Source organism: Mytilus trossulus, chromosome 4, assembly GCF_036588685.1.
Source record: "Mytilus trossulus isolate FHL-02 chromosome 4, PNRI_Mtr1.1.1.hap1, whole genome shotgun sequence".
Classification (NCBI taxonomy): Eukaryota; Metazoa; Mollusca; class Bivalvia; order Mytilida; family Mytilidae; genus Mytilus; species Mytilus trossulus.
In genome coordinates this window covers 60,798,584-60,812,649 of record NC_086376.1, presented here as the reverse complement: position 1 = coordinate 60,812,649, position 14,066 = coordinate 60,798,584, and the positions used below count along the sequence as shown (strand labels likewise).

Sequence of the window (14,066 nt, the reverse complement as noted above, 5' to 3'; positions counted from 1 at the left end):
ATTGAAAAACTGTTGGTAAATACATAGACTGCAAAAGCATTTGTCTGGAGACCGGTCGCACTCTACTTGTGTGTTTATCGTTAAATCTGACTCGACTCAGCTCAACCGGTAAACGTCCAGTGACTGTTAAAAGAAAGGAGAAGCGAACTAGAAAAAAAGAGAAAACTCCAAACGGTCAAGAAAGTATTTATCAATCTCGTCAAGACTATTTTTAAACAAGAAAAAAAAATGGAAACTAACACAACAAGGTGGGAAATACTATTATAGCAAAAGAGGAAATGAACACTGCTGTCTGAAGGCGGCGAAAGCGAAGAAAGCAAGAGTCATATCAGACACTAAACTCCATTTCTGAAAATATAGAATTTACGGTACTATAGTGCTATTATCTTACAGTGAAAAATAATATTTTTTTATTCTAAGCATATGACAAAACTTCATTTTTACATCATAAAAGGACAGTAATTGTATACTACTAATGTATTCATTCGTTTGAACATACATGATCGTCTGTACTATTGTAGTGTATTAGGTAGAAGTACTTTTACAAATACATAACTAGGGCATTCAAAATATTGTCTTCCTGCATGCGCATTAAAAACACATTTAACACTTCATTACATATATATTTATCACAACACAATGGTTTTTCAACTGATAACTAGAATCAATCAACTTTATACGGAAGTAAAATAAATGTCAATCACTTTAAGGACATCAGTAGAATCAAAAGTCATAATTTATCAAAATAGTCATCATTTACTTTTAGATCTTTGTAAAGGTTTTTTCTCTCGATTTCTTGAAAATATAAAACTTAAAGATTAATCGAATACTTCGGTCACGGTTGATCACGGATATGTTTCTTTGTCGTTTCTCTGATCCTGTTCTCTTGCCTTAAGACATATCATACGAGTTTGTATAATAGCCAATGAATGTGTTTGTTTTATATGCATATTCATAATATCGAGATTGTATGTATACCCTTATTGTAATATGGAGAAGACTTCATAAGTACGTTTTACACGTGTTGCCTCTATGTTTCTTTGATTGAACACATACAATAGAGAGAGAGGAACGATTTTTTTTTTGCAGCTAGATTATTTTGTTAGCTACAACTGTTATTTTCGAGTGTCTTGATTAAGTATTTTAATCATGTATTTTTGTTTGGTCATAAAGATATATGGCAAGTACTCTTAATCAAAACTTAAATTGAATGTAGACTATTTATTGTCCCTCAGAAACAAAGGAGTGTGTTTGAAACGAAATTGTAAATATAGTGTAATGCATACAACCTTATAAAATTGTATTATTTACATTGATAGTGTTAAATAATCTGGGTATTGTTGTATCAAATGCTGTTTGTGATGCTTTTATTACGCCATAATTGTGTTGAACTAGACATACATGACATAAAATCGACATTTTATGCATAGTTTTTTTACACAATTAAATTAGAATCAATGCCTTAAAAACAACGATAGCTTACCCACATTAACGTCTTGGTATTAGACATTTACTGGCAAAAAATATTTTTGGTAATGCGAGGAATTGCCAGTTTCTTTTTTTATTGCACTTTTGCACGAAAAGTAAGAAGTTTAAAGTCCTAAAGCAAAATATGACAGAAACCATTAAACTGGTAATAATGATGTCTATAGACTAATGTCGCGACAGGAAACATCTCTAAGATGATATCTGATAAATATTTTATACTTTTGCGATCTTAGAATTCAAGCTTAAAACCAACAAGATCGACTTACCATACATTTTTTTTTATATAATCACTTAAGTTAATGATGTTCTTCGGTGCGAAATGTTATATAACACCAAAGTTTTATTAAGCAATAATATATATTGAACATAATAAAAACATTATTCCGTCAATAAATATAAAATTGTGTAAAAAATTCCTAATGTACTATCTAACTTTAATCATCAAAACGCATTAGTATAATTTCCACCAGGTATGCATGACTGTTAAACGAATAAATGGATAAATGCTGTTTTACAGTTCAGTGGCAAGTATTTCATGCAAATGTATGACTGTTAAGCCTCGGTCACACCTTACCGGATAGCAGGAACGGACGCCTAACGGATGAAAATAAAAGTTGTCCTTTGACAAAAATGTTATCCGTTGGGTCCGTTGATGTACTTACCGAATAAAACGGACGTGTAAAGCCTTGGTCACACCTTAACGGATAGATCGAACGGACGCCTAACGGATAAAAAAAAGTTATCCGTTGACAAAGTTTTTATCCGTTGGGAGTCCGTTGGTGTACTAACGGACATGTAACGAATGCCTAACGGACACACAACGGACATTGAACGTACGTGAAACGGATACGTAACGGACAGAACGGACGTCGAACATACATCCAACGGACGTGTAGCGGATAAAACGGACACCTAACGGAAGCGTAACGGATAAAACAGATGAACAAAATAATCTGATAATTAAAGGCAATAAACCATCTAAAAATTAAAGTCAATAAACCATGCGAAATTTCAATTGGCATTTGTCTGTTTTACATCCGGTAGGCATCCGTTTTATTCGTTATCTTTCCGTTAATGTCCATTTCACATCCGTTTTATCCGTTAGGCGTCCGTTAGGCGCCCGGTAGACGTCCGTTGGTGAATTGGTCTACCGGATCTCCAACTGATGCATAACGGACACGTAACGGATACTAAACGAACGAGTACCGTACAAAACGGACGCCTAACAGACGTTCAACGGAAATTTTATCCGTTGGACGTCCGTTCAAAGTTTTGAACATGCCCAAAATTTTCCTCCGGACAGAACGGACGTCAACGGATCAAACGGATGCTTAACGGCCATGCAACGGATATGGACGGACGACTAACGGATAAGAACGGACGTCTAACGGACATGAACGGATTGAAAAAAAGTTATCCGTTAGGCGTCCGTTCGAGCTATCCGGTAAGGTGTGACCGAGGCTTAACGGATGCATAACGGACACACACCAGATATAAAACTTACGAGAAACGGACACGTACCGGACAGAATGGATGTCGAACGTACATCCAACGGACGAGTACCGCATAAAACGGACACCTAACGGAAGCGTACCGGATAAAACGGATGAACAAAGTTTTGAAAATGCTCAAAAATTTCCACCGGACACATCGGACGTCGACGTATAAAATGTTAACGGACATGCAACGAGTATGGACGGACGTCTAACGGATAAGAACGGACATCTAACGGACATGAACGGATTGAAAAAAAGTTATCCGTTAGGCGTCCGTTCGAGCTATCCGGTAAAGTGTGACCGAGGCTTTACACGAATAGATTGATAAATGCTGTTTTACTGTTCATTGGCAAGTATTTCATGCAAATGCATGAATGTTACACAAATAGATTGATAAATGATTTAGTTTTACGGTTCAGTGGCAAGTATTTCATGCAGATGCATACTTATTACACATATATTGGATAGATGCCTGTTTAAAGTTCAGTGGCAAGTGTTTTATGCAGATGCATGACTGTTACAAATATATTAATAATTGCTTTTTTACAGTTCAGTGGCAAGTATTTCATGCAGATGCGTAATTCTTACACATATTGATTGATAGATGCTTGTTTAAAGTTCAGTGACAAGTGTTTCATGCAGATGCATGGCTGTTACAAATAGATTGTTAAATGTTTTTTTTACAGTTCAGTGGCAAGTAATCCATGCATATGAATAGTTATTACACATATAGATTGGTTAATGTTTTTTACAGTTCAGTGGCAATTATTTCATGCAGATGCATACTTATTACACATATATATTGATAGATTCTTGTTCAAAGTTCAGTGGCATGTTTTTCATGCAGATGCATGACTGTTACAAATAGTTTGATAAATGCTTTTTTTACAGTTCAGTGGCAAGTGTTTCATGCAGATGCAAGACTAATACACAAATAGATTGATAAATGCTTTTTTACAGTTCAGTGCAAGTATTTCATGCAGATGCATAGTTCTAACACATGTAGATTGGTAAATGCTTTTTATTTACTGTTCAGTTGCAAGTATTTCATGCAGAAGCATAGTTAGTACACATATTGATTGATAGATGCTTGTTTAAAGTTCCTTGACAAGTATTTCATACAGATAAATGACTGTTACAAATAAATCGATCAATGCTTTTTTAAAGTTCAGTGGCAAGTATTTCATGCAGATGCAAAAAAGCACACGAAGAGGATCATTTGATCAAATGCGTTGTAGTAAACCCCAAACTACATTAATAGTGTCTTCTTTATACATCAAGTTCATTGCTTATTTCAATTTTAGTTAATTTTATCATGGAAGTAATATTACTTCCATGATACTATATGTATATCTTCTAAGACAGATTGCTTATTTAGCTGCTCCTCTGAGATTATTGTGGCAATTTTAAATGTTGTGACCACAGAGGTTTGCATGAACTATAAATAAAATACGGGCGACTGCGGGGTCTTTTGCTGTATTTTTATGCATCAACCGTCATCCATGCGAAATAAAGTACTTGTTTCCAACTAGGGCAGAATTACGAGCATGCCGCCGTTTCACCCAAAAATTCGGACTTCGTAATAATTTTGATTTTAATTTTTACACTCAATATTATTTTAAAAACTCAAGGTCTCAAAATTAAACAATTATTACAAAAATAATATGTATCTACCCAAACCATTCCCGAGAGCAGCGTACAACAAGTATGTTGAATATAGATGCGTTTAGACGACGTGTATATTTTATATATCAGCTGTGTCACGGTAGCACCTCCTGGTCATTTCTTATTACCAGTAAATCATTAAATGCGGACAAATTACATTTTCATATTGATTTACGGACAACACTGAAATATATTCTTGGACAGAACAAATTATCATCAATGTCAAAAATAACATTGCACATATTGAACAAGGAGGTATAGTTTGCTTACCGATGCAACAAACAAAAAGTATTAATTCTGTAGAAAAAAGTTTTGATGGTTGTGTTTTTAAAACAAACACTTCAACAATATTTAAAAAGCAGTATATGGTTGTTTGAGCATTATAGATATACATTAAACGAAATAATTGTTGCGCATTGGTGACATAAATCAGAGACTGTCCCTTTGACCAAGTTTTTATTCTTTTAATGCTATATGCAACTTAATTATTTAAACACAAGCATTTTTGACAGCAATAAAACAACACAACAGCTTCAAAAGATATATGTATTCAGATTAACAAACATGTACATTAATTTGTACTTTAATTTCTTTCAGGAAACAAATTATTTATATATAAATGTTGACATAATCAGTGACATAAGTCAGTGGCTGTCCTTTAACCTCGTCTTTATCATTGTTATCACTGTATGGAACTAAATTATTAAAAAAAGTCAGCAATCAAACAACACAACAACTTCAAAAGAATCATATTCAGATTAACAAACATGTACATTTGTACTTTATTTTCTTTCAGGAAACAAAGTATTTATACATATTTACATCTTTTTATATAAGCTTTGGATTTCAGATATTTTGGCCACGAGCATCACTGAAGAGACATGTATTGTCGAAATGCGCATCTGGTGCAAGAAAATTAGTACCGTTAATTTTAATATCACCACAATGATAACCAAAACTATTAGCAAGACACATAAAAGACAATTACCTCTAAATGTATTATCGCATAACTTGTCAATATATATATTAGACTAAGATTTGTAATTATGATGCTATAACAATCATATTAAATATGTCATTTGACACCTATGATAGTGAATTAACAGACGGATATGGTCCTGTTTAATTATTCTAATCATACCTATAGGTGGAGCTAGATTGTCATCCACTTAATGAAGATACATGCCACGATGCTACATTAAAAACATCTGCAGTGCATTATTATCTTCATAGTTGTAAAGGACGTACGTGATATTAATTCAGAAAGGTAAGGTATAACGGACAAACAGTCCTTTTACAAGGGGTGTTGGTTCATTTGTATTTCTCATATACCATTTAATACCAAATTCATATATTAGGAGGTAGATGCTGTCATTTGATTAACTTTTGAATTGATGTATCACTTTCGTCACTTTTGTTTAACGGATACAATAAATTTGGCCATAGAATCAAATTAAAGTCATGCAGATTATTAAGAATACGCAACGGAATAACGGTTCTTTTGACAAAATCTATTACGAGTTGAAATAAACTATTGACTTATCAACATATGAGTACAAATAACTCGAAAGTTCTTTACATTTAAGTATGAATTACGCCATGATTAAAAGGTTTTCTTGTGAAAATTGTTGCTGAATATTAAACAAAGACTCAAACAATTCTTTCAAACGATGCTAACCGAGATAAATATGTTAAAATTCAAGGTATGACTTAAAAATGTTTGTTCTCAATTTATTACTCGTGCTTATGGTATATAGACAAAACTCGGTTTCAATTTATTATGAAATGAACAATTATAAAAGCAATACCGACCGTGCAAGGGCTGTATAGCCAGTCAAGGTCGTTAAAAACTTCCTTTTGTTGTAAAAGCAATATTTTTTTCTAGCTGACCAGGGGACTATTATACTATAAGAATATTAGTACAATAGTCCCAGCTAGACCCGAATACTGGTTTAAACATTACTAAACTATTAGAACAAGAACTACAAGTTCTTACTACTATATTTTGCTTATAAATTGAGTTTAAGATACATAAGCCTATTTAAGGAATGACTGTAATATTTTTTCTGTCTATCAAGAAATAATATAAAAAATTTGGTGCACACTGAATAACGCGCGTAGCTCATAACAAAATAACGTCAGCCAATCAGAAGACGTGTTACATCCAAAATTAAATTATTAAAGTGTAAAATCAATGTAAAACTTTTCAATTTTATAGAATTTTAGTATTATTTCGGTTATTATTATATAAAAAGGTGGTGGCAAGGAATGAAAATAACCATGAGATAAAAATTGTCATATATATCTTTAAGAAGTTAACATATTTCTAAATCAGAATCTCTCCTTTATGATGTTTCAACCAAACGGGGCGTTTAGATTTGTATACATTTCCAATGTAAAGCCAAAGCAGTTCGGTCTCTGTTTAAGAACAACACCCAAATCTTATCCTTTTGGGCACAGAATGGATATCAGAATTTAATAGCACATTTAACAGCTGAGTTTCAATGTTCCCTATTTTCTCTTTGTGAGCATTATAATCAACCATTTATTACTCGCTGACTTCTGCATTTCAGACAATAACTCAAACAAAAAAACTATTAAGTAAACAATGCAGTTTTATTTGTACCAAAATGTATATTCGTGGTATGTTTACTGTGTACAAAACATAGTTAATTGATTGCAATAACTGTCAAATAATCTGAAAAAAAGAACACAATGTTTACATTACTATGAAAATAAACAAACAACAGGGAAATGATCGGTATGACTTATAATTAGTCATACAACATAGACATCAGACTTATTAGTATAAGATTTTAAGAGGTAAAATACCTCTATTTTTTCGATACTATTTATAGAATCACTAATTCTAGAATTCAAATATAGAAAAATGTTCAATCTGGGACCGAACAACGCATTAATTATTGAATACGTGTAGCATATGCTAACATCCTCGGAGTTGTTCTGTCACAAATCATTTTTTTCGATATTTTAATTCTTGAATTAGTTAAAAAAAAAAATTATTACAATTAATTTTTTGAAATTCGGTTGAACATGCAAGGAATGGTACCTTTATTTTTGTCTTCGCATTTTCAATTTGTTTTGCGGCAACGGGCGCGCTATATCTCTATATTCTGCGGCCGGGTCCAATCAAAACTGCATCAGAAAGTAAATGTGTTGTGTTCTTTTTCGAGAGAAAACAATGTGTTTAATAACATGTACTTACACCAAAAAAAAATGTATATCAAACGTTTTATCATAAGTAAACACATGTAAAGGCACGTGCATATCACTTTTCTTCAGACGAATATGCTGTTCTTTTCAGAATCCGGTTCATTTAAGAAAACATACATGTACTGAAATAACACCAATACAGAATAAAGGGATGTATAGTAACAATTTGAATTTTTACCCGGAAACAAAGGCGATGCTGACAAATCAACTGAGAAACACAAATTAACAAAATGATTCGATTTGTTTACTAAGAAAATATCAAAAAAGGCCAAAAATATGAATAATTTATGTAGGTGTTGGTTTTTAAGATACTGCTAATAAGTCCCTTTTTTATTTTGTAAATATTTACAGCCTGCACTTTTTGTTGTTATGTGTTTGTTTTATGGTAGTTTATGGACATACTTACTGTCAATAAAATCATAACGTTGAACCCATCAAGTGTAATTATTAAGCGTCAACTATAAAGCGTAGGCGTCAACTGTCTATCCGATGAAATATTTCTTCTGTAGAAGCCCAGTGATTTATTTCGTCATTACGCGAACCACAAAGCTGACCACATCTATGTGAGGATTTGACCATATGGATTTTCTGTTTTATTTTTCAGACATACAAGTTACAAAATGTTGAAAGGGATTATCCTTATTGTGATCATTCAGGTTGTGAATGCCAAACATTTCGGTAAGTATTGAAATATTTTAAATTTGGAAAATTACTTGATATAGTTCCTGTTTTAGGCATTAATCGTAAATTTGATAGTTGCAAACTTTACTTGCATATCAACCAAATAAAGAAAATTGTTATTTGCATGCACCTGTTAATAGGCTGATGCATGTAATTATATAAAAAAAAAAGAGATATTGGTATTTACAATGAATCAGTAACTTAAGAATGGAAAAGAAAAGTCTAAATTTCTTGGTACTTATATTCTTAACATAAAAATTCATCTGCAGCAATAAAATTGACGTTAACTTTAAACATTTGTAGTCAGAAAATATTAAACAATATGCAATAGAACTGTCCGCAAATTTGTTTTTGTTTACTAACCAAATGACAAAATCAAAATCTCAAACTCACCAAACAAATGGATAACATCTGCTATAAAATTCATAACTTAGAACAGGCATTTTCTTATGTAGAAAATGGTGGATTAAACCTGTTTTCCAAGCTGGCTAACATATTTCTAGCGTTTGATAATACTTGGTTTTATTCACTTCTAAACATGAATTTAAATATGTAAAGAAAGCTGATATCATTGTCGCATGGAATCTTAAAATGTTATAACACATTCTGAAATTTAGCTTTTATAGAAACCTACTTTATCCTTTCTTATACACATAAAATACAACTATGTTGCTTACAATTGGTTTGATTATGATTTTACTCATTTTGTTTTAGCTTTCTTTGGCCAGCCGTCATACAATGCATTCAATAGAAATAAATTTATGGCGGATTTTATGAAGACATTCAACCAACTTATGAGTTTTCAGCAGCCTAAGATATCACCGCTTAAAAGTTATCCAGGTTTCCCGCCATTGTTTCCATTTCCAGGGTTAAATGGGAAAAAAACTGCCTTCAAAACCATTGATTTCAGTGATCTAGCTCCTGGTTCTAAGAAAACGTTCAAAGTTGACAACGGGCAAGGAATAGCATTTAGGTATGAAAATATAAGATTCAACACGCGATAATATAAGTAAGACACATTAAAAGATATAAATAGCTTATTTAAAGCTACACATGGATTCACACCAAAAAATAAATATTTCCACACAAAAACAACAACATCTGAACAACTAGCAACATCATTTCTGTTGAAATCTTAAGTTAAACAATCAGATGCTTTGAAAGAGCAAACAGGTATTTTTATGATTCATTTTAAAAAGAACAATACATAAATAAAGTTTACCGGAGTTATCAGTTTAAGGACTGTGATATATATTTATGCAAAGGCCCTTCGGAAACAAAAACTTTGATCGATAAAGAAAGTAAAATTTCAAATAGTTTCTCCTTCAACATTCATTAAAATAAGGATTACATAACATTTTAATTTCACAGTTCTACTCAGTGAGGAATTGCCAATTATTGATGTGGTTGATACTTGTATGCAACAGGAAGGTGCTAAAAAATAACTGCAAGCTTCGTCTGCCGTTTGAGAGATGTAATCATACCTTGATTTAATTGAAAAAATCTCTTGGTTATTGGACATCAAACCGAATATCTGTATTATCCTTTAATAATTAAACGAACAAAATTATGCAAATAAAAAAAATCTTTAGATCAGCGTTTTATTCTTATACAGAAGTAAAAGCGGAAACGGAGGAGGGATGTCATTTTCAAGTGGAACCGGAAACGGAAGAGGTTTTGCCTGGGGAGGAACATTAGGTGGCGGTAATAATGGTGAATTTGTTATGAGTCAGAGTGGTCCAGGATTAAAAGGAGGAAAAGTTACATATTCAAAGGGTGTTCCTAAATTCGCAAAAGGACTATTCAGCATGTTAGGTTAAGGTTTTCATTATTTCATGATACACCAATGTTGTATACTCATATACTTTTTGGGGAAACATTATAACACGGCTACATAATACTACTTGCATACATCCCAGTATGGCGATAACACAAACAGTCACTGTTGTGTGATTACTGTGTGTACTACATGTACAATACATTTATGGTTGCTGCTTCATATCACTGTTGTGTGATTACTGTGTGTACTACATGTACAATACATTTATGGTTGCTGCTTCATATCACTGTTGTGTGATAACTGTGTGTACTACATGTACAATACATATATGGTTGCTGCTTCATATCACTGTTGTGTGATAACTGTGTGTACTACATGTACAATACATTTATGGTTGCTGCTTCATATCACTGTTGTGTGATAACTATGTGTACTACATGTACAACACATATATGGTTGCTGCTTCATAAGCAGAAAACAGTCAACACCTGGCAGCTTCTACTTACATTCAAATTAATGAGACCGAGATATTATGTTGACAATAAGTAATTGAGATTAACATTAATATACATAGTGCTATTTTTCATATGTGCCATAAATTATTACAATGAGTGTTGGTTTAACCATGTACATTTATTATTTTACAGTTGATTGCATTCCTACTTGTACGAGATAACCGCTCATCCAACCATAAACAAACATTTTTTTAATAAATAATTATTTTTTGTCAGTTCTTAAATTCTAATATTTACTAAGGTTTTTAATTATAGTTGATCAAATTACACTTTTAAAATGGCATTTAATCAATTTTCAAAACACTTTTACAAAATTCAATAATTTTAAACTATAAACATAGTTGCAAAACACTTAAACGAAAGCACGTTTGCTTAATACACCTTATCGCTATTTGTCCGCTTTTACTGGACATCACAAATGATCCCGTATTATTTTGACGTCATAATACAAAATATTTGACGCCACAATGGAAAAGTGATTGTTGTATGATGTCATAATTTCAAGCGGCGCAGATTCCCGGGTCAGTCTGGATTAGCGATAAGATGTATGTATCTCGTACAGTAATATAAGCTTGAAGAAGTTTGCGTAATCAACAGTTGTGATTACCAATTTCATTTAGTTGTTGTAGACTAAATACCTTTACTAACAGAAATTTAACAAAGTAACGAATGTAAATGAATAAACTAAACTTTAAAAAAAAAATAACTAATTAACAAAATCTACAAAGATATCGTCATTAGAACCTGTATTATGTTTTGTTTGTTGAAAGTTTATTTTAAATTGTTGAATGTGTAGATTGTTATATATTTTCATATTGTATTTTCATGTATGTTGTAAATTCCTCTGTTAATCTGTTGTTATATTCATTGTTAAGTTTGATATCGTTTCATTTTTCTCATACGTTGAACAATTATCTGGACTGATGTGCATACAACTACTTAGAATAAGATTAAGACTTGTTCCGAACGGACGGATTTTTCTACATGTCCTATGATAAATTGTTACTACGATTGAATATTTTAAATGGAGTTGTTTTATGCATATCAGCCCTGTTCTTTACTATAATGGCTGACAGTTATACCTTTGTTATTATGTAACAGCTGTTCGTTGTTATTACTACTACGTTTTACCGCCAGATTCATTAAGTCTACAACAGTGACTGATTATGTTGTCAGCTTCACGCTCAATCAAACTTTAAGTAAAATAAAACTTAAATACGAGCGTGTTGTTTTAAACTTTAAAAACTATCAATACTTTTAAAAAAAGACTTGAAAAATATTAAAGGAAATCATCTTCATTAATCAAAAACAGAATAAGAAATGTATGATGAATAGTAGTTTTGCGTCGAAAAATTAGGACATTAATTATATTCTCATACCTCGGTACCATTTCAGACCTCAGCAGCCACGCCTTGGTCTGACTTGAGTGGTTCGGGATGATATTGGGACATAAACAGAGTATTTATAACCATGAGTATTAACAGTTTATAACCGGACTTCTTACTGCAACTTTGATTCATTTTCCATTATGTGTATTTTTTTTTATCATTGATATTGTTTTTAGATTACAGAAGTATCTTGCATGATTGTTAATTTATATTAAAAGATTTTTTATTTATTTGGCTTAAAGTCAGTTCTGTAGATAATTCACTACCACATTATACTAATTCCTTGCATGAAGAATAAAGGATAAATTATTAAAACTTCTTGTTATATATATTATCATCTTGTCTTTAGTTTTTTATTATGTATTTTGTCTCTTTTTTTATTGCCATAGTATTGTCAGCTTTGTTTCGACTAAGGAGTTTGAATCTTCCATTGGTATATCAATTTACATAACCTTTTCGTGCGTACTTCCACATGCTGTCATTTATTATTTAGGATAAGGATATTAGATTTGGAGAAAAAAACACTATTTTTTTCAAAGTTTTAAATAAAACATAACTTTTCCAGTTTATATGCCCGTAAACTCGATGCAGGACTGCATAACAAATGAAAATGTTTAATCCAACGACCCATTTGCATGTGATTAAAATGGGAATTTAACAAATAAAATGTACTAGAAAATGAATAAAAAATGCAAGCGTTTTTCTTTTCGTTTAACATCTTCAAACTAGGAAAACATAAGAACTGCATATAAACGAATAAAATTAAGACAATTACCTGTAAATGTGACAGTTACCTGTATATTAGACAGGTGATTGATATTGTGACAAATATTGAACATGACACTATATAGTATATAGCCTCAGATGACCTCGATCTCTATAAGGTTATTATCCTGCTTTTGCAAAAATATGATAGAGTAGAAGAAAAGGAAATCAACGAATCCGAATAAAGTACGCGCTGTAGTGGCTGTATATTGAAGGAAGGTTTGTTTTTATTGTTAAAAATATTTCATAAACTATATATCAGGCATGTTTTGTGCAAATGGTTTTTCTTCCCGAGAAGCATTTTTTTTTTTAGGTAGAACTGTTATCCGACTCTTAGAGTTTTGTAAGAGATTATTCTGACAGTTCTAAAAGAAGGTATCGATAATAGAACCCTTTTTAATATGATCAAAAGCCGCTACAAAGGAGGAAGAAAAATATAAGACGAAAGATTTTCAATATCCGTTAATCACTTCTGACGATATTCGGTAAAATTTTGCATCGCATGTTCATAGATTTGACACAAATTCTCAATTTTGATTTTCAAAATACAAAATCGTCTAAATTATCCCCAAAAAATAGCGAGCACGTGCCATTGGATATTCGTAGGGTTATTTTACTTCATTTTAAAGGTAAAATATGTGTTGATCATCGTTTTCGCCTGTAAAAAGATTGCTTTTTGTTTCATTTCCATGTTGACATTCTATTTCTAACAACTTCACCTGTATATGTGATATCATTTCAAAACTCATAAGGTATTCAAGAGCTTGAAACTACTACTCAGACTTTATAAAATGTCACCATTGTCAGAGTAGAAAGTTGATGAGCCAGGGTTATAACAAAGCACGTCTCATCCTTCTTCTAAAAAAAAAGTTCATCAGAAGATACCAAGACCTTGTTACAAATATTCCGTCGACCTAGTTATAAATATTCAGTATCAACTTCACAAATAAAAAACGATGGTCTTGCAGTATTCATTCATGATACTGCCATTGTCTATCATCTTATTAACGTATTTTTGTGATTTTTCATCCATTAGTTATCAAAGGTACTAGGA

The 14,066-nt window shown here is 31.8% G+C and overlaps 1 protein-coding gene across 1 annotated transcript; it reads left to right on the top strand.

Annotated features, from left to right (window-relative positions):
- The first annotated feature begins 5,793 nt into the window (after positions 1-5,793).
- On the top strand, positions 5,794-12,562 carry LOC134715673 (mytilin-3-like). Its single transcript, XM_063578010.1, has 4 exons — positions 5,794-5,916; positions 8,488-8,561; positions 9,279-9,537; positions 10,180-12,562. The coding sequence occupies exons 2-4, from the start codon at positions 8,504-8,506 to the stop codon at positions 10,382-10,384; spliced, it is 522 nt and encodes a 173-aa protein (XP_063434080.1). The 5' UTR covers positions 5,794-5,916; positions 8,488-8,503; the 3' UTR covers positions 10,385-12,562.
- The last annotated feature ends 1,504 nt before the right edge of the window (positions 12,563-14,066 follow it).